We start from the raw sequence: 25,832 nt of genomic DNA, 5'->3' as shown, positions 1-25,832 counted from the left end.
TGCAGTCTTTGGAGTCCCAGTATCTACACACTGTGAAATGTAATTGATAGAACTGCAGATTTTATCAGCTACAACATTGCAACTTTGACCTGCAGAAATAATGCACTACAATCTGTGTGAAAAACGTAACATCTCCCTCTCCTTCCCCAACACATGCAAGCTACTCAAAAACCAACAGAATGTGTGAAAACAGAGAAAGCTTAAAATCCACATTTACCTCAGAGTAGTCAAAAGCACCCATCTTGGACCCTGTTGTGCTACTGCTAGAGGAGACTAGAGGAGATATGCGATGCTGTATTCTCAATAGGGCAGCAGTGTGGAGTAGTGGTTAGGGCTCTGGACTCTTGACCAGAGGGTTGTGGGTTCAATCCCCAGTGGGAGACACTGCTGTTGTACCCTTGAGCAAGGTACTTTACCTACATTGCTCCAGTAAAAACCCAACTGTATAAATGGGTAATTGTATGTAAAAATAAATAAATAAATAATGTGATATCTGTATAATGTGAAATAATGTATAATGTGATATCTTGTAACAGTTGTAAGTCGCCCTGGATAAGGGCGTCTGCTAAGAAATAAATAATAATAATAATAATAATAATCTGAGAACAGAGCAAAAGTTTTAGACTACAGCTAGGACTATTGGGCATCTTTGATTCTAAAACAGTTGCAGCTTTGTGAACTTCATTTTCCCTTTCTTCCTGAGTTCCATTATCAGGTTCTGCTGTTGAAGACACTTTCTCAGTTGATGCTGCCCTGGCAGTGACTGAGCTAGACTGATGAAATAAACCTGAAGATGGTTTCATGAGTAGCTCATCGCCAACTACGTCCTCTACTACATCTCCAGCCATTCCCTCAGGGGTAACATGTTGGCTCCCTCCAGCGATGTGACAAACTATGAGAGCGGCCCGGCACACTTCTTGAACGCTGAGACTTTGAATGCTTCTCACTGAGTGACTGTGTAAGGTGCACTGAGCAGTGATAGGCCAGACATTCAGAAGATCCGCCAATACATCCTGTGAAATACTTCTCCTTGCCGTGAGGGCAAAGCACAGATCCTTGGCTCAATGCTTTCTGCATTGGTGCTCTGGATGATCTGTTCTCGGTCACATGGAGCTGTTTGGATTCCTCTACAGGCACATCTGCAGCTTGCAGGGTTTCATTGCAGTGCGCAGCTTCATTCATTAAAAAGTCAGTGTCTTGAGAAGCTATACTTGATTTTTTAGCGAGCTGTTTCTTTGCTGTGTTGAAATTCATTGTGTGAAGGTCTGTTTGACTGGTGATTTAGGATATCTGAAATTTAAAAACGGGTATGAATTGTTCTTAGGGTGTTTAAACCCAAAACAGCAGGTTTAATATGATAACCTGTCTGGAGTGTATACAGTGGCATCTGATATTTTTAAAAGTTGGAAACATTAGTTTCCTTTGAAAGTGCATATAAACAGCAACAATTAGCAATGTTTTGTGTATTGCTTCATCTGAAACGAGAACTTGCAGAAGATGATATTCAGTTCTGCACGGTGGCACTGATGTCCCTTTTAATTCCACTTGCTAATATTTTTATTAGTAAGAGATCCACATGGATGAAAATCCATAGTAAAGATTGGTGGGAATATTAAGATTGGTGGGAATATTTTAGAATGAGCTGTGCCTCGTTTCAGAAATTGTGATACTGTTGCTTTTTACATGTCTCCTGAAAATGTGGTTTTACGTGAGGCAATACCGCTGAATATGTGGATAGCAATAGTTCTATACAAATTGGGAAGCTGCTTTGAATATTGGATGGTCGCCAACCAATCTGGGGCCCATAAAGGAACTGTCCATACATTTGTGTACAGTTCTTGCAAAGGCTTTGTGCATCACATTATCAATCAACTCATAAAAGTACCCTGTGAAGACAAAGCAGCACACATGACATAGCTCGATGGTGTGAAACCCGCTATGGAGTGCCACAGGTTATGGGAGGCATAGATGGCACTCACATCCCAATACCAGCCCCATCCCAAGGTTATCAGGATTTTGTGAATAAGGAGGACTGGCCATCCTTCATACTGCAGGGTGTTGTTGACGACAAATACTGGTATGTATAGCCTTTATTATTATTATTATCATTATTATTATTAATAATAATAATAATAATAATAATAATAATAATAATAATAATAATAATAATAATAATAATAATAATAATAATAATAATAATAATAATAATGTGGAGTAGTGGTTAGGGCTCTGGACTTTTGCCTGGAGGGTCGTGGGTTCAATCCCAGGTGGGAGACACTGCTGCTGTACCCTTGAGCAAGGTACTTTACCTAGATTGCTCCAGTAAAAACCCAACTGTATAAATGGGTAATTGTATGTAAAAATAATGTGTAAAAAATAATGTAATTGTATGTAAAGATAATGTGATATCTTATAACAATTGTAAGTCGCCCTCGATAAGGGCGTCTGCTAAGAAATTATTATTATTATTATTATTATTATTATTATTATTATTGGAGAGGAACCAAGGGCAATGAGATCTTCTTTTACAAATTATTATTCCGTATGTAATACCCTGTCTGGTTATTTGTGATTGTGTTTAATTGAGACCAATATTTTATAGCCTAATTGATATTTTATATAACGTATTTTTCTGCATTAAATTCGCATTTTGTAACACATCCCTATAAAATATTATGTATGGTATATAACTCCCTATAGTGTTTGCATCTATACTGCTTCTGACAACAACGTTAAAATTGAGCATGCTGGACATGATAGTTGAAAAGTCACACACATGCACATAAGTATAAAAATATTGTTATTCCAAATAAGATGTCTACATTAACTACTATTCCAGTAGTAACCCGAATATGAGGGGAGAATTCGAGATCACGTGTCCAGAATACTCACAGATGTATTCGTAATATCCTGTCTACACGGCATGGAATAGCTATTCGGAATACAACTGGAATTCTCCTTGTATATAAACGTGGTGAAGGAGACCATCATTTTTGTTCTGCAATCTTTTGAAGTTTTTTTTTTTTTTTTTTTTTTTTTTTTTTTTTAATTCAACATTTTTCACTCTGAAAGAATTGTTTCAAACTCAAAATAACTGTTTTTAATACTCCTCAAAAATCAGTCCTATCAACTTCTTAAAACAGTCCTAAATGTGTTGTAGGCTTACTATTACAGTACTGTAGCTTATTGTATCATAGTATTATTACTTAATAAATACAGAATTACATTTGCATTGCATTTATTTTTCTACCACCAGTGCTATGCTTACCACCAAGGGTACAGAAGGAATTGCTCAAACTGTTGCATACAAATAAATTGGGAGATCTCAACCCTTATCGATTTGCGATGCTCCGCTTTTCATTACAGTTAGTTCAAATATTTGATTAAGGTAAACTAAACATTTTAAATGTATGGTTTAGACAAAGGTACAACTTGCAACCTTTTTACCGTTTTAAGACTTTGCATGTTTATTATTTGCGTTCTGTTAACTTTTGTAACAGTCACTTTATTTTCACTTTATACTCCTACACAAATGTATTTATTTCCCCCTCTGCTTACGTCTTCAATTCAAAAGATTTCAGCTTCAAGGTTTTGTTTATGTTTTTTTTTTTTTAACAGCAAGCCTACGGTATTCATATCTCTCTCTCTCTATATTTTTTTTTTTTTTTTTAACTATAAATGTATGAATGACTGACGCAAACAAAATGTGTTTTGTAAGTAACACGGGGGAAAATTTTAGTTTTTGGTAAGTGTTTAGTTAAATCTCATGTGTGCACACATATATAACGATTTTAACATAATACAAGACAGTTCCAAAAGAAAAACAAACTTACCTTTTATCACTCCGGATCTATACGAGGCAAATTAACATATATTGGTATAATAACGCATACCCGTGTTTCCTGGTTATTTTGTTGTCATACTGTGCTGAAGGGCAAGTCGTTTATTGTTGTTTGTTGTGGCTGGGACAGTTTGTACGTCCTAGAAACGTTTGAGTGCTTTGCGACTCAAGAGACAATGGCGATCAAACCTCAAACACTCTGGGACCTGCCGGCTTGGCTCATATCTATTACATTTAACAAAACTAACCCGCTTTGCCTGTGTATTGGGTTGCAGTGAAAGGAAATTTTCTTTAGTTTCAGTTCATATACTGCACTGTACACATTTTTTACAGTGCCTATTCCATTGACTTCAGTGTTTAAACTAGATCTTCACTATTGGGGCCACATTGTGTTGATTCCTTAACATGTTTCACTGTCTTGGATTTATATATATATATATATATATATATTTGTGTTATACACCAACAATGGTCAACAATTACTTTATCAGAGAACAGTCCAGTTTGTCCAGTTTGTTTGTATTAGCTGTAGGGACACCTCCTTCAAAGAGGGCTGATAGTAGGTACTACTCCATACCACATTTCCATCTGCCACTGGGACTCACTTGAAAGCATTTTCAAATCAGACTTGTTCATTTCCATCAGCAGCAAAAACATGATCAAATCGATTTCAGTTAGGGATCTGTAAGCCCCCGTTAGGATTGCTGGCTGGCAGAACGGTGAATATATGCAAGAGGTGTTTTTAAATCTCTGACTAAAGAACAAATTTGTAGGCTGTGTATGTATTCTACGGTCAGGGAAATACTGGAGGTTGATGCATTAATAAACAGCAATTATACAAAAACATGACAATCTTTAGAGTCTGCCGCTACTGTTAGGTGATGGAGTTCAGGGAGGATGGACTAAGAAATACTGGAATTTTTTTTATTTAAAATCAACATTTATTAAATGTAAATATGCAATATAAATTAAATACACAGTGAAATACTAGTTTTACCAACCCAAAAAAAAAAAAAACAGTAGTGTATTTTACAGCAGATTTCCTGCAAACTGTATAATGCGCATTGTTTTTTTTTAGATTTTCAAGATTCCTTTTACATTATTTTATTACATGGGTACACAGTAAAGATCATAATACGCCTAAAAATGTCAAGGCAGATTTTTTTTTTTTTTTTTTTTTTATGGATTTGATAATACATTAGCACTACCAATATGTAGCATCCTTCATGCTTAGTACCAGCCCTCTGTCTAGTTTAAAATTCACACAACTGAAACTACTACACATTTTAAAAAATTGTAATCTAAATATATACAAAATTAAAAACACAAAGCTAAAAAATATATATTCTTATTAAAAGCATATTTACAATTAATTTATGCTTCTATATTTAAAGTAAAGTTGCCTCCACTGCTAACAAATATTTCTGAAATGGGGAAACAAAGTATTTTGCCATCACTGACCCAAAATCATTTATCAAACAATTAATTTATTTAAGTATCAATATAAAGTAAGACACAATAATTAGGTGCAAAGTCCAAACACACTTCTTCAGCATGGAAGTGTTAAGGAGGGCTGGTGATGGTCTGTAAACTTGGAATGGGTTTTGTTTCTTCCCAGAAGGCTTCATCACATGCAGAGGCAAACCTGGGTCCGTGACATATGGAAAGCAGGTTTCAAACAAGCAAAACATCAAACCGTGGCTTATTTTTTTAACCCTATATGTGAAGAGAAAAAAAAAAAAGAGAGATTAATTCAGGTACAGTTACAGTACAAAGATACTTTACATGAAAGCGATAGTAGCCTCCATGGATGTTGAATTAGGCATTTGATTAGTCTGAACTTGGGCTGTAGGTGGGCCCACTAAGTAGACTGATGCCAAGCAGGAGGAAGTTCATTCAACTGCATAGACTGACACATTCTAGAGTTGGAGTATTTTTGTTAATTGGCGGCAACCCACAAAAAATACTCAAATAATGAGGTTTCCTTTAAGAAACCTGATTAGGACTCTCCTTTCATAGGTCATAAAACAAAGACAATAGCATAGACCAGGGGCATCCAAACTCAAGCCCCAGGCCAGACTTAAGTTCACTCAGCTAAGCCTTGTTGCATTGGGCCAGTCACTTCAATTGGCAGCCAATCCACAACCTCTATCATAATGTGTAATGTGGATTAAAATGATACACGCCATCAGTTCAGTATTGGTCCTTCTTGGCACAAGCAAAGGTTTGTACACCCCTGGCTTACAGCAACACTGGCCACACTGGTTTGATGCGATTTTAAAGCAATGCGAATTGTTTGGCTTCCATGAAGTTGTGTGAATTTTTTTTTAAGGTACCACAAAAAAAAACCTCTAAAGTTAATACTTCCGTATATTACACTATACAACAAGCAGTTATATTTATTGTTGTCTCCAATAGAGTTCTGAACTGGTGCATGGCCATTTGTTGGGAAATTACAGTATTTGTGTATGTCGAGACGTTCTAGGAACTGAGCATAATATTGAAATAGAGGAAGATAAAATAAATCCCAGACTACAACATGTATGGAGATAAAGTACAATTTTACTGACAGTATTTATCCACAAATTCACCTAAAATAAATAAAGCAGCAGCAGACAGGGTTGTGGTTTAAATTGATATATCATGGAGCATCTTCAATGTATGTGTGACAGCTGGAAGGTACATGACCCACATCTACAATGGACCATTTAGCAAACTGGCAAATGGTTCTACTAAAATTATAACACAACCATGTTGATAATTTGTTTGAGCACCACGACTTCCCTTGCTGCTGGCTTGCCCCAGTTCAAGCCTGTTGGTAAGTTTACAGGATGTGTTTGAAAGCTGTGCACGGTAAACTGCAGATAAAGAATTTGCCTTCAAGTCCGCTATAACTAAGGCTGTATTTTTTCATGGTTAGCATAGATTTCCATGAAATGTACCCATTGCCAACTAATACGTAGTTACCCACGAAAATTCCTATTTCTGAAAGAATAGTGTAAATATACATATTTAGCAAAAAGTTTGTTTTACTGCCACATGTAGGAACCTGGCAGCCAGTTTAGTTTGCTTCTGGTAAAACACTGAACACATTGCATAGAGCTGCACTTTTTTTTTTTAAAACACCAGCTGCATCACTGATTGGAAATATTTCTGATAGATCGATCATGTATAGTACAAGGGGACAATTTACATGTCTGGGGTCTTTTTTTAAATTATAAAATTGACCGATGGAGAAAACATAATGTTATTAAATACAGCCCAGGCTGTAACTCATTACTGCCCATATTGAGGAGCTGATCTTTATTCAAACACGTCCTTAACTTTATAGAGTTACAATCAAGACGACTGCATCAATAATCTTTACATCAAAACTAGGCCCCAACAAAATATGGAGGGGAGAACCTAATTCAACATCCAGGCAGTGTAGGAATGCATGCAAGTACAGGAGTTCAACATCACCACTGCAAACACTTATGGAAATGGTGCAATAATGAATATGGTATCCCTCACATTCTTTTTTGAGGTCCGCACAAAACACCCTAATAAAATAACCACCCTACAGAACAGCGTATTTGTTTCGAGCAGACAAGGGTTCCTCACTGAAATAGCATGAAAATTGTCTCATTTGCAAAGGAGTTAAATTAGAAAGCCATTTTATATTTGCTTTCTATTCAATTGTTTAATTAAACATTCCATATAATTAAATGCAGAATCTTAAAATGTCCCAACAGTTTCAAATAGGAGCTTGGTTGCTTTATACTTAAACTTGCAGAAAACCAGAATCATACAGGACAAGATCACATTGCGTCTTTCTGATTTGGCAATAACCAAGTCAGATATGGTGGGTTTCAGATACAATTAACATCTAGTTTTCCTTGGATAACTGCTCAGATTTTAACTGTTTCAATGAAAAACCAGAGTCAGATAAACACACTGTTCTAAAAGGAAGTGCTTAATAAGTTGGTGGAGTGAACAAAAAGTATCCACACTTGCACAGAATGACCAGACACCATGCCAGCTGTACTTTTTAAAATGGTTCACTCACACAGTGGTTTAGTATTGTTTTTTTGTGATCCCCATTAAAATGTCAGGTTTATAATTGTGTAATTACCTGAACATTTATTATTTTGTTCAAAGTAAAATTTACAGAAGCATAGCAATTCCAATTGAATAACTCTTTCAAAGAAATTGTTTGAATCCATTATGAATTCTTGGCTATTTTTTAAAGTTACAGTATAACAAAACTGTTTTTTGAAGTTTTTACAAAATTTGAGGGCATAGGATTTTGAGGCTAATATTTTAAAGTGTTATTCTAGATTTTTATCCAAATTACAATCTGAGGATCACGGTATTAGTATTAAAAATCCACACACAAGGAAGCAAACAAACAAACGTCAAATGGGAGGAAAATGAAAATGCAACACAGGCACTGAAGCACTCAAGGCCTTGGAACAACAACTAACCTGAAATGTACTTTGCTCCAATTAACATAAACATGCTACCCAGTATATAAAAACCCAGTGGCAGACTACTGAAGATACTAGTTTCACCTGCAGCCATCCAGGAGCACAGGGGTCCGATTCAAGCAGAACAAGGAAGAGAACAAAATATATCAAATAAGGGAATTAACAGAATGACACAATGTATTAAATCAGTGTTCGTTTAAAAAAAAAAAAAAAAAAAAAAAAAAGGAGAGCATTCAGCCAATAGATGAATTCAGTATATATTACCTTGATTGAATACAATGCTAATCACTATGCTGATCTTAAATGCTTGGTCATAATTTCCATGGATTTACTATTTGTTAGAAATGGAGTAAAAAAATAAATAATTTGGCAGAGGAGAAACAGCCACTGGAATAGTTACATGATTCCAAGCAACTAGGAAACCAAAAAAAAATTAAATAAACCTTTCCAACCGAGTATGGCTCTTTCATAACCAATATTGAGGAAAGCATAGTTAACAGCGTTGTATTCAATTACAGGAATTACCAAATGCATACAACCTGTACATGCATGTTCTTTGAAAAGGACAGATTTTAAATTACTCATAATAAGGAATAGTGGCAGACCGGCAGGTACAGAAACTATTTTCATGGCTTGCCTATTAAAAATAGTTTAAAATAAATAAATAAATAAAAATAAATAGCCAAGACCAAAAACAAACTGGTTTTAGTTGGGTAACAATTATTTTTTTTAATATATATATATATATTTATATTTATTGGGGATGGGATGAATACAGCGGTTTCGAATAATTTTCCTTTAAGGTCTCACTGAACCGACACAAGACATTCCACACTATTGTTATGCTTGTGTGTTTATAATGTGGCTCTGCATCGGCCACGCAAAACTCACCCGTTTACAAATTAAAAGGTGACAATTTGTTTTTAATTGAAAGCACTTTGGAGATTACACACAGCATAACCTAATTATAAATAAATTACACACAGCAGCATCATAAATTATTGAGGTGACAGACTACACATTCCTTAATACACCTTGAACTGTAATGGGCCATAATCTATATTACAGTCTGTCCCTACCATATACAGAGCCTTGCAGAAGTATTCACCCCCCTTTTCCACATTTTGTAGTGTTACAACCTGGAATTAAAATGGATTTAATTGGGATTGTTACCATTTGATTTACACAACATACTTAACACTTTGAAGGTGCAAAATACCTTTTATTGTGACACAAAACTTAAACAAAAAAAAGACATTTGTTGGTTGCATAAGTATTCACCCCCCTGAGTCAATACTTGGTAGAAGCACCTTTGGCAGCAATTACAGCTGTGAGTCTTTTTGGGTAAGTCTCTACCAGATTTGCACATCTGGATCCTGCAATTTTTGCCCATTCTTCTTGGCAAAATTGCTCAAGCTCTGTCAAGTTGGATGGGGACCGTTGGTGAACAGCAATTTTCAAGTCTTGCCACAGATTCTCAATCGGATTGAGGTCTGGGCTTTGACTGGGCCATTCTAAGACATTCAGTTTCTTGTTTTTAAACCACTCCAGTGTAGCTTTGGCTGTGTGTTTAGGGTCATTGTCCTGCTGGAAGGTGAACCTCCGCCCCAGTCCCAGGTCTCTTGCAGACTGGAACAGGTTTTCCTCTAGAATTTCCCTGTATTTGGCTCCATCCATCTTGTCCTCAATCCTGACCAGTTTCCCAGTCCCTGCCGATGAAAAGCATCCCCATATCATGATGCTGCCACCACCATGCTTCACCATGAGGATGGTGTTCTCAGGGTGATGAGCAGTGTTGGCTTTGCGCCACACATAGCGTTTTGCGCCAAGGCCAAAAAGTTCAATTTTGGTCTCATCAGACCAGAAAACCTTTTTCCACATGTTTGCTGTGTCTCCCACATGCCTTTTGGCAAAATCCAAACGGGATTTGATATGGTTTTTTTTCAGCAATGGCTTTCTTCTCGCCACTCTTCCATAGAGCCCAGCTTTGTGGAGCGTCCGGTTATAGTTGTCCCATGGACGGTTTCTCCCATCTCAGCTGTGGATCTCTCCAGCTCCTTCAGAGTTACTAGGAGGCTGTGTGGTCCAGTGGTTAAAGAAAGGGGCTTGTAACCAGGAGGGCCCCGGTTCAAATCCCACCTCAGCCACTGACTCATTGTGTGACCATGAGCAAGTCACTTAACCTCCTTGTGCTCCGTCTTTCGGGTGAGACGTAATTGTAAGTGACTCTGTAGCTGATGCATAGTTCACACACCCTAGTCTCTGTAAGTCGCCTTGGATAAAGGCGTCTGCTAAATAAACTAATAATAATAATAATAATAATAATAATAGCCTCTTGGTTGCTTCTCTGACTAATGCCCTCCTTACCTGGTCACTGAGTTTTGGTGGACGGCCTTCTCTAGGCAGAGTCGCGGCTGTGCCATATTCTTTCCATTTTTTAATAATGGATTTAACGGTGCTCCGGGGGATGTTCAAAGTTTGGGATATTTTTTTTATAACCCAACCCTGATTGGTGCTTCTCTACTTTATCCCGGACTTGTTTTGATAGCTCCTTGGTCTTCATGATGCTGTTTGTTTAGATATGCTCTCTAACAAACTCTTGGGCCTTCCAGAAACAGGTGTATTTAATCTGAGATCATGTGACACTAACTGCACACAGGTGGACTCCATTCAACTAATTATGTGACGTCTGAAGGCAATTGGTTGCACCAGAGCTTATTTAGGGGTGTCACAGCAAAGAGGGTGAATACTTATGCAATCAAGACTTTTCAGTTTATTTGTAAATAATTTTGGAAAATATATAGATTTTTTTTCCCTATTTTGTGTAGATCAGTGACAAAAAAATCCTAATTAAATCCATTTTAATTCCAGGTTGTAACACTACAAAATGTGGAAAAGTCCAAGGGGGCTGAATACTTATGCAAGGCACTGTATATGACATGTCCAAATGAAGGCGAGATTATTATTTCTTTATTTGAAAGTTAATTTACTCTTTCTAGTATTATGTTTTTGCAAGTATGTCCAAGCAGCATCTACTACCCAATTGTGCCCATATGGAGATAATATCCTAAAATGTAAAAAAAAAAAAAAAAAGTGTTGCATCAGTCTTTCCTAGTATTTATAGAACTAAAAGAAAATGTGGTAGCTAATGTCTCCCAAGTATCTAATGCCTGCAACACCAAATACTTTTTTGCTGAATACTACATTACCAATGCATATTGTAAAATACACTTTCATTAAAATCTAATTTAGAAGTTAAAAATTGAGTTACTCACCGTTGCCATTTAAAGGCTCTGTGGTCTCCCAGTTCATAGACTTTGCTACAGCTTTCTTCCACCGAGCGTATCGAAATTCACTCTCTGAAAACCAAGCATAAGTGTTAAAGTGAAACTGGATTTTTACTGCATGTTTAATGTCATATGCATAATGCCATATTTGCTTTCTTAAAGTTTTCAAAACTAAAGCTCTGGGTTAACACTGCTAACAGCAACCGTCATGACTGACAATGTACAGCGATGACCAAATGCTTTGAATCATGCTGTAGAATTAACTAATTTTGGTTTGCAAGTCAAATGAAATCTGCTGAATAATGTTACGTTAACATTGAATTACATACAGCTTTGTAGTTTTTCCCCATATAATTTAATGAAAAACTAAAAAAAATCTGAAATTCAAAATCTAAACATGTCATTTTGTAGTTTGACATGTTGAAAATATCTAAATTACGTGCATAGTTTTTTTGTAATTTATTTTTAAATTATGCCTCAATCCTAAAATTGTAGGTGATGAAAAACTAAGCCATAGCTGTATGTTCAGTGAATCTAGCGGTGTTGCAAAACCAATTTTGTTCTATATACATGCAACTTCAAAATGTACCAGACTAATAATGACAAAATATCAAAATTGTACTGTACTTTGTCCAATAAACACTGAAAATTGCCTACCGATACACATGATGACACTGTTCAGCCTGAATGCAGCCCTGACAGATGTAAATGCTGATGAAGACCCAACCTGATCCCTGTTTAGCAGTTTGAATTTACTGAAAACACTTTCATCTGCTTATGTCCCATCATGTTGGGTTTCAGATACAAGTAGAAAATGTAATGTGGTACATGCTACCACCCCCCCACCCACAAAATAAACACACGTCTCTCTTTTTGTGGTCCAACCAATATAATGTCCTCACTTGCTGATTCAGCATAAAATATGGCCTCCTACAGAGCATGTATGTGTGAAACAACTACACAAACACTTAGATTCAGTTGCACTAGGCCCAGATATCCCCATTCAAGTAAACTGGGTGGACCCTTGCCTTCTGGGTTAATCTGTGGCTCAAATCTCTCACAGGTCACTGCGGTGAGGTCTTCAGGCTCCAGACTCCACACCCGGACCCCTTCAGCAGCTCCTGCTGCCATAGCAGCACCGAGGGCTGTGGTCTCTGGCATGGATGGCTTCACTACAACAGACAATACTGCATTCAGATAAACTGCTGGTGGACGTGAATATGTCATACATTTTACAGTCATTTTTAACAAAACTGCGAGACAATGTAAGGTAAGGTAGGAGCTACACAGGTTTAGAGCACATGATAGCAAGTACAATCGCTGCATTACCAATTGCTATATTAGTAACGTTCAAATCGACTGAAGGTTACTGTGTCTCCAATACTGATAAGATTGTGACCTCACCAATCCAATTGTAGCAATCAATTGCCACATATGTGCACAATCCCTTAAATTAAAAATAAATCATTAAAAAAAACTCCCACCACCAACAACCTTGGCAGAACATACCAAGACCTCTCACCACTAAAATCTCTAATACCCTTATTTAATATGTCTGCAGTATTTGGTCTATTTATAGTTGTGCTGTTAAGTCACAAGACCAACTGTTCCTTACCTACTGGGATGCAGAGAATATCTGCCTGCAGCTGCATCAGCAGCTTATTGTTTGTCATTCCTCCATCTACCTGAAGCTGCTTCAGAGGAATCCCACTGTCCTTGTTCATAGCATCCAAGATCTACAACAGAACATCACACATTACCCTCTTCAAAATTCAAGACCAAAAGTTAATTTATGGTGAATATTAAAGAGTTATATTTCGAGGAAAAACACAAGGGCAAATGTTTTGGCTTTGTTTCAATAACTTATGTATCTGTTTTAGTGAAAAGGTAGCATGGCCCTTTATTTTCAGTTTCTATAGACAAAATATATACATATATATATATATATATACACACATTATATATACACTTAACTTTTACTGAAAGTCACAGGTTATTCTTTAGCTACACTGTAGGTTGCACTACAGGTTAACGTCACCAGCGTCATACGAACACTGGCTGTTAGCATTCATAGAAAATAGAAGTAAATGAGCTGCTTCATCCATCCACCCCATTGTATTACCCCCAATATTTACAATTAAAGCGTATCAATTGTGAAATTGATAGCAAGAGCTGACAGAAGGCTGTGGGTCTAGAACAGTACCAAACCCTATGGCAAAGCTATTGCCACAGTGACTCCAAATGGAATGGCATTGTTCTTTAAAACACTATTTTAATATCACTTATAGACAGCATACTTGTTGAGATTATTTTGATTATATTTCAATTTTTCTTTTTTTAGGTGGATGTGGGTGAACCCAGAGGATGATCAGCAGTTACAGGAAAAGTGTGAGCTGGTGGTTGATATGTAGCAGCAGAATTGGGGCTATGATGTGTCCAGTATTGATCTGCAAGTTTAAAAAGTGACTAGCTAACACAATTAAAAAAATACAAGTGTTGGTATAACCAGGTGCCTGCGACACTATACTGTAAGAAGCTTTGATGCTGCTCAGTTGTCTAGGAGCTATATACCAACAGTGAATGAAGACTCAGCAGGGATTAGGAAAGCGAGACCCATGCAGGATAAATCAATTTAATACTAAGATACAATATGTATCACAGGAGTGATGTCAGAACACAGTGGGAATAATGTTCTAGACAAGAGGTAAACAACTCCAGTTCTGGAATGCAGTTCCATTCCAGTTTTATTAGGTATATTGAAATTATTTATATGCTTTAGGATCTGGTCAGAGGGTTATTGGTTTAAAGGACCAATCTGACATGGTTGGAATAAAGACCTGGACTGGAAATTGCCTTCCCAGTTATAGAAAACTATTGTGGACCGAGCTGGAGACAGTGTCAAAGGAATCCAAGTAAACACTTGTTTAGAACCATAAACTTATGACTGGTAAATTGAGGACGAATATAATTTTGTTCCCCAAAAAGCACAGACCCAGACAGCTTCATAAATATTATTTCAGCAATTAAGAAAATGCACAAAACAGTCCTCACCTCTCGTGTCTGAAAGCAGACTGCCTCTAAAGCAGCAAATGCAATATGACTTCTATTGGTAAACTGAGTAAGGCCACAGATGATGCTGGGGGGGGGGGGGGGGGAATAAATTTTTAAAAAGACATTAATACAGTAAGCCATGAAGTGAATGCAGATAGTTAGATAACTGCTAAACAAATTACTTCCTCTGCATGGATGTGAAGGACAAAAGATACAATAAAAAAAGGTAATTCCTACAAATATGGGTGGCAAGTTATAACCAATGGCAGCTATTGTTTCTTCTACACTTCACCATGTTTACATTCAAAATGGACTGTTGAATATATCAGCAAAATAATTGAATGTTCTTTGTACATCAGAGTGCATTCACTACAAGAATTCCAAAGACCACATTGTTCAAATGGAGCCAGCAGGTGCAATGCATATGCTTATGATCAACCATATTGCACACACAGGTGGTGCTAGTTACCAAGATGTTCAGTATAATGCATTTCCCTTCTGGCATCAGTGGTGCCAATACATTGTAAATCAGGTTATCTAGTACTAATAGTTCCACACCACAGCAGCACCTCCACCAACTGCACTGCTTGGCCAGCATGCCATCCTGCCATAATGCATGCCCCGGATGCCAAAGCAGGTCCTGTCAGAGATGACAGATTCGGTAGGGTGTCAGCAAGCCTGCACCGTCTGCTTCTGATCTTATCCAACAGAAGTAGCCCTAGCACAGTGGCTGCAATGACGTTATGCTAAACCAGCAGCAAGGCTAAATCTATTTCACACTCTACAGAGGATGCCAAGGGACTCAAACTAACATCTTTGTATGCTAATCCTCTTTTGACACCTTTGTAAATATGTACAATACCAGCCCTCCATGCACAATGACAAAGACATGAAAATTGCTCATCCCGATATAGGAAAGGTCAACACTCATGGACTTACCCTCTAGCACTGGGTTCCCAATATGGTGCATATAGACCAGAGAATGCAGGGACAAAATAGCAGCCATAGGAAGTACCCACAGAAGCTGCTAGTTTCTCTGGAACATGGGGGAAAAAAAAAAAAAAAAAGCAAATGAAGACATATAACTGTACAAAAAGATACAGCCACAGATCAAGTTTTTTTGCAGGCTTCTACATTTTCTACTCTCTGTCTTATATCATTTAGCTCAATAAATCAGGTGTTAGTACCATAAAAAGGGTACTGGGACCCTTGAGAACTTGTACCAGATTTCAACACCACTGAGCTATTTATACAACAAATACCACTGCGCTCAATTTCCAAATTTCTCTTTTAACTCATCGGTGCGTCAACCCAAAAATGAATATCAAGTCAGAACATCATAACAAAAGGTCTGCACTCATAGGAAAAGCAAATTAATTCAAAAAAGCCATTTTCATTATTTATTCTTCATTTCACAGCTTCAGTTTTTGAAGGACAAACAGACTGAAGTTCTAATCCGCAAAGAAAAATCACAAACATGTTCCAGCCAAAAAGCCTTCATCAGTGTGTATGCACAGCTTCAACACAAATTACCAATTGATTTGCCACACCTGGTTTATCACAGATATTTGTTCAAAGTTTTAAAACTGTTCTCAGTGTAAGTTACATACAAAATGAAACATTCCTCAATTGAGTTACAGACATTAATTATCCAGCATTGATCCGTTAAATACCCGTAAAACAAAGTTATATAGATATACTAATAAACCAATCTCCTAACCCATTATTTTAATTATTAATCAAGCTTACATAAAAGCTGTCATTCTTAAAACAAATTAGGTATAGTTCATAAAGGTACCAAATCATATTATCCATTTAATCCATTGGGTACCACAGATTTAAATAAGAAAATCAAAAACAATTCTCTGTAATAATGTATTAAGATTATCACCCCTCCTTTTTCGACTTTTTCTATTCCAATACACTTTAAAAGTATCAAATGCCATGGTTTTAAAAAATGTTTCGCAACTGGTGATGTTATATCTTGTCTCTGAACAGAGCTTCTATGTTCACCATTGAACTAAAAATCTGAACACTCACCAACTTCTTCTGGAGACTCAATAATTCCTAGATTGTCTTTCAGCCAGCATACCACAGCTCCTGCTATAGCCACAGATCCCTAGGAAAACAGATTCATTCAATATCAGAACGAAACAAAAAAAAAAAAAAGTGAAGCATTGGTTTATTGTTCACTTTCTATCATCTGAACAGACAACCATAATTAATAGTTTGTTACCAAGAATTGTCATGTAGATTGACAAATTGAGATATTTTCTAAAGGCTATGGAGAGCAGTGCTGCACAAACAAACAGTCTATTTGAATTGAGTTCTCCACAGAAGTCAGGTGCGGGCCATTGGTATTGATTGGACGAATGTACCATTCCAAGTGAAAAAGTGAAGAAACAGTTGCTTCGATTTGTGAGGATTGTTGCTTTTCTTACTCTGTGGAGAACAGCAATCCACACAAATCCCAGCAGCCGTTTTTGTTTTTTATCTGAAATGATAAATGAGTCTAATCAACACTAATGACCCTCACCTGTGTAACTGGTTAATGCAGCTCTAATGGAGAATACAAAGAAAGACAAACCTCTAATGCATAACAGGCAGGCTTGTCTCTCCCGAGCTTGTATGCAACAGTTGTCAGAAGTCCATGCTCAGACATCACGGGCTAAAAGAATGAAAGAAGAATTGGTTTTCAGTGAAAGATGCACTGAAATGACAGAGTGATGCATTCCATCAAGGTGAAGAGGGTTTCATGGGCACTACACTGCTTGAGCTCAGCATTCGAGTGCTTCAGAAACATTACAACACACGCCAACATCTTCTATAATCTCAGTTTGAGACTCAAAGGGAGTTAAGACAACATGCAATATCATATTTTAAAAAAGTATGAATGCAATATTTGTTCATATGCTTACCTTCTGGCCAGTATTATAAAGCAAAAAGCAACCAGTTCCATACCTGAAACAAATAAACACACACATGCATGTATACTGTATTACTTTAAAAATTACCACCGCCCTTGAATAAGCACTGTAGCAATTAAATAAACGCTGCAGCGTTAATGCAAAGTAATACGGTATATACACACACACACCACATTAACATGTGAATACCACCAAGGGCATCTCATGTTCAAAGGGAAGATCTGGCCATCTATATTGTGTCACTCTGGAACTCTAAGAAGGAGCAGGGCATAAAAACTTAAGAATCTTCTTTTGTGACATTACCCTTGGTGTTTTTTTTTGGGTGGGGGAGGGTGTAACTGTAGTATAGGCATAGCTAGAAGCACATTTTTGTAATTTTGGAGCAACACCATGCATTTTCATTTAGTCGTTGCCAATTAGTTTTTATTATTTTCTCCCCAATTTGAAATGCCCAATTATTTTTAGGCTCAGCTCACCGCTACCACCCCTGCGCTGACCCGGGAGGGGCGAAGATGAACACATGCAGTTTGTCCTGTCAGCCGCCCGCCTTTACACTCTGCAGACTCACCGTGCAGCCGCCTCAGAGCTACAACGTCGGAGGACAACGCAGCTCTGGGCAGCTTTCAGGCAAGCCTGCAGGCGCCCGGCCAGACTACAGGGGTCGCTGGTGTGCGGTGAGCTGAGGATACCCTGGCCAACCTAGCCCTCCCTTCCCCCTGGCGATGCTCGGCCAATTGAGCGCCACCCCCTGGGAGCTCCCATCCATGGTCGGCTGTGGAATAGCTTGGACTCTAACTCGTGACGTCCAGGCTATAGAGCGCATCCTGCACTCTAGCGAGTGCTTTTACTGGATGCGCCACTCGGGAGCCCCGCATTTTCTATTTTTATACAGTCACCAGACAGCTTTGCTCTGCTGTTGCAGCTAAAGTATTCACAGCAGAACAGAGCCTTGGCTGCTGTTAGCACCAAATCATGGGAAACAAGATTGACAGACTACTACAGCACAGCATTAACGGGTGTATATGGATACCATTTGTCTTATTATATTTTCACAAGGCTTAACACCACCTCTTGACAGATTCATATTTTAGTCAGAAGTCGTGGCGTGACTTTATAATCATTTGAATATGGATGATGGTTTTAAATGAGAAGTTCACACTTGTAATACTAAATTTGGAGGTATAGCAAATGAGAATTTGTGCAGTCCAATTCAAATGATCCATGTCCTTCTAGGCTACTGGATTAGTAGAGGACAAAATGTAGTTTAGTGCATACAAATGTAAGTTTGTAAAACTGGTTGCAAAAAGCCAAGACAGGGACTGTGTTAAATGGAACAGTTATATACACTGTACGGATGAGGAAAGGGATATGGGGTTTATTAAGGGAGAAGCATTAAACCATCATCCTAATGCATGGCTACAGGCCTCACCTAGTGTACTGTGGACAGAAGGGGTCACTAACATTGGAAGGATATATATGCCCTTGGGAGGGTTTAGCCCATGGCAATCAACATGAAACTTGGTCTCAAGGACCTAAAGTATGAGGAGAGGTTAGGGAAGATAAGTTTACACTGGAAAAGAAAGGAGACTTTAAAAGTATCCCTAACCAGACTCTCTAGGCTTCTGTGATTAAATAATTGTATTAAATCACATTAAATGCTGCACAGCACATGCATTTGGATTTACTCAGATATATACTCAGATGTGTCAAATATTTGGATATGCCACAAAAAAAAGTCAATACTTTTTTGGTATAGGATGACATGGAAAGAAACCTGGGGAGGTTTATGTCTCATCAAAAATTGACCAGAAAAAAATAAAATATTTCATCGTTTCTGCATGAAATAAACTTAACCCTGAAAAACCTATTACACAACATGTAATAAACATGTGAAATAGGTTAACAGTGAATGCCACTGGAACAATGATTGTATCCCAGAGAGAACTGGATTGGGTTACTCGAGAAAGGCATACGAGAGGAAAGCAGGAAATGGGAAACAGGTCATGTCCAATGTCAAGTCATGTCAAAGTTGTAAATTAGAAGCAATTAATCTTACGTATTTTTTGCAAGTCCATCTTTAAAGCACATCTGCCCAACTAAAGCTGCAGACTGGTCACCCAAACACTGCAATACAAGAGTACACCTCTTTAATATTCACACACTTTACTGCAAGAGTGTAACAAATATCTTATACCAATTTTAACACATTGTACCATGAAAACAAGTCAGTATAATTGGAAAAGTTTCATCAATTTCAGCAGGACTGAAGATATAGCCTTAATTAGTCCAAACACAAAGCGAAGCTTGTGCCAAGGTATTAGATACAGTAGGTATGTACATATTGGTGGCTCCATATCCCTATATTTCCTGTGGATGATAACAGTATTCCATAAAAATTCTGTTTGATATTAATTCAAAATTAAATTATATGCATTCAGCGTCTCTGGTTTCACAAACCCAGATTAGTACTAATCCTGGAATAGTTAGTGTTACCTTAGCAAAAGCTGTCCAACATTAATACTAATGGTCTGTGAAACTAGCCGCTAGTATAATTTGAAATCCTGATTTATTTCTGTTGTGCTTATGTATTGTGAAACATCTAGGTGCATTATTACACACTTTGGTGAGTAATCAGTGCTTACCCCAGAAATAGGAACGCCAGTAAGAGAACCAGATTTCTGAAAAAAAGAAAAAATCAAATACATGATCTATAACAAGCATGGATGCCAGAAGCAACACGTTTCCAATACACTACATTTAAAAAAAAATAATAATCATGTCGAGATCACTCTTGATAAATATTATCAATACTTACGGATGTATACTTCTAGTTTACACTTTCTATGCAATGAATCAAAATGTTCAACAATTCCAAATAAAAAAATTTAAAAAACCCTACAGTGTGTAGCTTCTCTTACACATTACATATGTTAACTGACACTTGTCCAAGACTTGATAAATCTATGGAATTAGTACTTAAATACCATTACACTATGCATCAAAGCAATCGTGTTCAGATCAGTAGCTACAGTAGAGTTTTTAAAATGTTCCTAACTAAACGAAATAACGTTGACCATTTTCAGGTTGTTTCAACGGGTAGGCACACACACTGAAAAGCACATTTAAGCTACACAAGGGACATGTTTCAAAGAAATCCACAGATACCGAGATGTGCCCTAAATTTCTATGGATTTTTCCATTTTAGAGCACCTTTAATAGAAGCCAATAAACACACCAAAGTGCCCACGATAAAGTTTATTGGGTTGATCTAAAATGGCTTTCAGGGGTGCTGTGATACAGTGCATCTGTAACCACCTAATTCTTTATATCACTTTGAAACCAATGTGTAGTGTAAGTAGAGAATGCTTCAGAAATTTTCATTTTGAAGCACTATGAAAAAGTTGCTTGGGGGGGAAACAAAAAAAAAAAAAACACACACAACACATATTAACATCAGCAACTATTTGTTCTGAAGATCTTTTTGCTCTTGTCAAGTATTTTTCAGGATCTCTGCATCCTTGTACCGAATCCCTTGATTGCATTATGACCACTGGAGTACATCTGACTAAGCATAGACAGTGATTAGGTACCAAGAACAATATATTTGTTATTGTTCTACTACAAACTCAAGATTAAAATCAATTGGAAGCCTTTCATTTTAAACTGCCGTACAAAGTGCAAGAGGCTGCAAACATAAAAATGTGTTATGCAAGCACAAAGCAAGACCCCCACCCCATTGTGCTTCAGAGTCAAAGTGCATTGTCTATTTTTTATATGGAGGAAAGGTTACAACCAACGTGCTCACCCTAGCAGAAGCACCTGCCTTTTTTATACTGAGGGTCTCTTGGCATGAAACATGCAGACAATGAGAAAATAATTGCAGCACATTTCCAATTACTGGAACACAAAACCTGTATCCACAATCATTTTGTAAATGAACAAAACGTATATTTTATATATATATATATATATATATATATATATATATATATATATATATATATATATATATATACACACAAATAAACAGTATTGAGTAAAATATTTAACTGAAAACTAGTCGTGACTTTACATTGAGGATAATACCGGATTACATAAAAAGAATCAAAACAAATCCTTTAAAACTTCTTTATTAATAATTCTTGTGTAAAATCGATTCATCTCTGAACACAATAAGTATTATCAAGCAGATCCTTTTTGTAGACAATTGGAAATGCTCTGTATTGTTTTGTCACAGGTGAGGGCAAATCACAAGTGGAACAGCCAGAATTAAATAAATAAATACCACCATTACTCACCATACTAGAACATATTTTCTACAAGAGAGTCAGCAGAAATAATAATTATTAAAAAAAAAAAGTTTAAAAAAGGACCGCTGGCATAACTCCCGGACTGAAAGCAAAAAATGGCCAGGCAAACATACAACCCCTCAAACAATAGTAATTCAACAAATAAAATAGTACAAAGGTACAGTACTTCCATAACTAAGCGCACGCAATTTGTCACAAATTACTATGAAATGTAAAGAAAGCAATGTTGCCGATTGTGAATTATACAAGAACATGTTAAGCAACGTTTTGGACGATTCACTTGTATAAGGTTTGCAAAAAATCCAGAAACTCAATTGTTAATCTTGAGCACTAGTATATATAAAAAAGTTACTAGTGAACTACTTTATCTAGAACACTGTAATTTATAAAACTTATTTGCATGTTGACGCCATAAGAAAGTAGAGCTTTTAGGGTCAATGTCCCTTTCCAAGATTAGTTAAGATCACAATAGATATAAGCTGTATAAACATTATAGTATCAACTCATTTTATTATAGAAATAACGTGCTCTGATGCAGGGGTGGATAGATTTGATCTAACCCAAGGAACACTGAAGTGGGTGTGCGCATAACTCAATGTTTAAAACTGACACTGCAAGTTATGAGGCTTGCAATGGGATGTCATTTCAAGGTAACAAAAATCTTTACATACTGTAATAATGGAAGTGGGGAGTAATTCAGTATTTTTAAACTCCCTTTACAAAAAGAAAACGTCCATTAATGCTATGTAAAGAATATACAATTGTTGGGAGAAATAAAACTTACGATTAGGCCATATATTTCAGAGGAACTTCTCACTTTTGGAAGAATTTCCATTGGAATGTCAAAAAATCTATTTTGGAAAAAAAAAAGTTTTAATTTAAGAGGGGTGCAATAAAATGACATTTTATAAACAGAATATAAAATCTGAGAGGAGTATGAGAAATACTGAATAATGTGGGAAAACAAGCATGATGTACTGGAAGAAATACAGGCAGCACAGTGCAAAATAATGTTTGTATTGAGCTCATCTACTGGTCCTGCAGCTGTAACGTTAATACAATGTGATCTAAAGAGCACAACACATTAGGAAAATGTACTTCAGAAAATTCAAATATATTTGAGTACCTTTTTCAAATTTAGGATTAAATAAGCTTGTTTAAAAAGCACAAATCAACTGTAAAATAGCTTTACATACATATTAAAAAGTGTAGCGTTAAATATGTTTAAGATACAATGAACGGAAATGTACATGACCTTATATATTGTTAAATACATTAAGGAATTAGTGTCAAGCACTTACTGGCAAAGTTCAGGATCCCAGTCTAATGTGTGAACATTGAACAGCATTGTCCTGCTTGCATTGGTCACGTCTGTGCAGTGAACACCACCATTCCTGGCACCTGTTAAGCTCTGTTGGCATTACAGAAATGGTATGATCAGGACCAGAGAAAACAAATTGCCCATGAATACTGCAACACATTTAACAATCCCTAAATGTATTCATTTTATGTTTTTAAAATAAACCACTGTTTGCTTTACTGTGTCCTCCCGTCATCTCTCGGTCTGGCATCGTCTTGTAACATGGGCTGGGGTAGTCACAAACTCCCTGTTTCTTTATACCAGTTTAGCCATATTTACAGAAGACAATCGTCATAGACGTCAACTCTTAGAGATACTAAATGTTCTTACCCAAATAAGCCAGGAATCAATAGTACCAAACATAGCACGACCGCTGTGAACTGCACTCCTGACTTCATCCACATTGTCCATGAGCCATCGTAGCTTCACAGCACTGAAGTAGGTACTGATGGGGAGGCCGGTCTTGTGCTATTAAGAGGGGGTGAGTGGAAGATGGGGATGAAACGCAGACAAAACAGCAGTAAGCATGCATCAAAATAGTACATTTACAAATGAGATGCTGGGTGTGAATAGATTGTTAACAATCAGTTAACAATTAGGTTACATATCACTATAACAGATGCTGAAATGTGGTAGTAACACATATTTTTAATTAAAAAGGATTGAAACACACAGTACTTATTTGTAGTCGATTGATATTTCACGATTCGATAATTCATGTTTCAGCTGTTTTGACAAACTATGAAGTGCTACATTATACTGTACAAGAGCACTTCAATTCAGTTTAACATTTCATTTATTTATTTTTTTAATGTGTAAATCAGAAAGCAAAATAAAATAAGAGGGAGCACTGTTTAGTACTCTAGTGTTGAAGTTAAAAACATTAGAACCTCTTGTTGCTGCAATATCTTGCTTTGTTGAGGTTTTAACACCGAAATCCTGGATCAAGTGCTACGAGAACGATCTACAGTTCCTATGTATTCATATGCTGTAATGACAGTGTCACTCACTTTCAGGTGGTTCTTGTTTTTCCCTGGTGTTCTGTTTATTAGCCGCTCTACTGTGGATTGAGTTCTCAGGTCCAGCCAAACTGAAAGGGAATGAACAAACATAACTTTAAATATATATTGAAACTATATAACAATGGATCAGGTAATTGTTAGATATTTACATACTGGTGTGCTCTTAAAAATGTCACCATTTAAAAAAAAAAAAAATGGTACCATATGTGAATTCACAATGGATTTTATTAATGTAATCATTCATGAAAATGTACCAAGCAATGGAATTTTTTATTTATTTATTTATTTTAACAGGCTTATAGATAAAAGGAGGCTTCATCTCACTTTTGGACTTTGCTGTTTAAGTATATGAAAAGTTTCACCATGGGTCATTTTCTTTCCTCCCCAAACCAGTTTACAATCTCATTCATGCTTGTTTAAACATTAGCATACAGTAGCTGGTACACATTGATCAGGTCTTGGTCTACACACTAGGCATTATTAACTTAAGAGTAAACAAGACGACCTGCCAAACCCTAATCTGAATTATTAACATGTTGTACTCAAACCCCGTATTTGGATACTGCTCTTTGGTTTCAAACACAGCTTCCTCACAAAACAAGCACCTCTAATCCAAGCGGGTTCATTTTCTGTTAACTGCCAACAGTACAGAATTTAAAGACAGCAGCTTTGTTACCGTTTCATAGTTCCTGCTTGCTGGTCCTTTGTTTGACATTTGATCACAGAAAGGTTAATCTACATAGTAATCGCTAAACTATGCATATCAAAAGGTTAATGTTTTCCCCGTCACTGAAACATGTGGAGAGGGTTATATATTGTCAGGAACAGTTGATTCCAGGGTGAACAAAATAAACCCATTAACTTCAGGAATCTCAGGGGACAGTCCACTCCAGAGTTAAATATACAATTTACAGCTTACAATACAATATTTAACATTTTAATTGGGCAAGGGTACTTGAATGATTCTTTGTATTCTACCTCATGAAAATCCTTTTAGCATACAAATGTTCCATTAGAGACAAACTGAACTAGCAAGAGCAAGATACATTTACACCAGGAAGCACAGATTTAGGGCTCATCACTAAATATCACTCAGAATGTATTGTTGGAAAAGGGAAAGCATGGATTCAAGGCTCCAAATACCAAAAGGACCTCCTTTTTTCAAATGGTTTAGTAAACTTGAACTTTAAGTCAGAAAAGATTGTTGCATCACAAACAGCCATTTGAAAGTCTGTTCTAAGAAATTGTTGAGTACTTTGTTGCAACTTTATTACTGTTCTTGGTAACTAAATGTACCAGTTCATTTGATTTTCACAAAAATCTAATTCTTTAGCTACAGTTATTCAGGGTGCAGGACTTTATTTGGAATATGTCCAAAAGACTTCTCAATCTGGTCAAAGGCCAGCGCTTCAACAACCTGCACCTCCTTCTTGCAGAGATTTCGTTGTGTCGAATGAGGACTTGTCCTGCGAGTATTAATGGATGTTAATGCATGTATGGGAAGTGTATTGCCTTGTTTCAACTGCCTGGCACTACAGCCCACAGCTAGGCGCCGAAATTGTGAT

The 25,832-nt window shown here is 36.8% G+C and overlaps 1 protein-coding gene across 4 annotated transcripts in view; it reads right to left on the bottom strand.

Annotated features, from left to right (window-relative positions):
• Nucleotides 1-5,308: 5,308 nt before the first annotated feature.
• The window catches only part of LOC117407193 (glycerol kinase-like), a 30,366-nt gene continuing 9,842 nt past the window's right edge, over nt 5,309-25,832 (bottom strand). For 2 of the 4 annotated variants that reach the window (XM_059028865.1, XM_059028868.1), the window contains 17 exons: nt 24,256-24,335; nt 23,576-23,713; nt 23,187-23,296; nt 22,670-22,736; nt 21,874-21,891; nt 20,218-20,253; nt 19,632-19,699; nt 17,567-17,609; nt 17,236-17,316; nt 16,689-16,767; nt 15,588-15,684; nt 14,649-14,733; nt 13,213-13,333; nt 12,626-12,769; nt 11,586-11,669; nt 8,308-8,394; nt 5,309-5,557 (listed from right to left, as the gene is read on the bottom strand). In XM_059028865.1, the coding sequence (XP_058884848.1) occupies nt 5,544-5,557; nt 8,308-8,394; nt 11,586-11,669; nt 12,626-12,769; nt 13,213-13,333; nt 14,649-14,733; nt 15,588-15,684; nt 16,689-16,767; nt 17,236-17,316; nt 17,567-17,609; nt 19,632-19,699; nt 20,218-20,253; nt 21,874-21,891; nt 22,670-22,736; nt 23,187-23,296; nt 23,576-23,713; nt 24,256-24,335 (1,352 nt within the window). In that variant the 3' untranslated portion in view covers nt 5,309-5,543. The remainder of the gene's footprint in view (nt 5,558-8,307; nt 8,395-11,585; nt 11,670-12,625; nt 12,770-13,212; nt 13,334-14,648; nt 14,734-15,587; nt 15,685-16,688; nt 16,768-17,235; nt 17,317-17,566; nt 17,610-19,631; nt 19,700-20,217; nt 20,254-21,873; nt 21,892-22,669; nt 22,737-23,186; nt 23,297-23,575; nt 23,714-24,255; nt 24,336-25,832) is intronic. The other 2 variants (XM_059028867.1, XM_059028866.1) reach the window with 2 other exon arrangements.

This window comes from Acipenser ruthenus, chromosome 8 (assembly GCF_902713425.1).
Source record: "Acipenser ruthenus chromosome 8, fAciRut3.2 maternal haplotype, whole genome shotgun sequence".
NCBI classification, from domain to species: domain Eukaryota; kingdom Metazoa; phylum Chordata; class Actinopteri; order Acipenseriformes; family Acipenseridae; genus Acipenser; species Acipenser ruthenus.
This window is presented reverse-complemented; position numbering and strand designations above follow the sequence as displayed.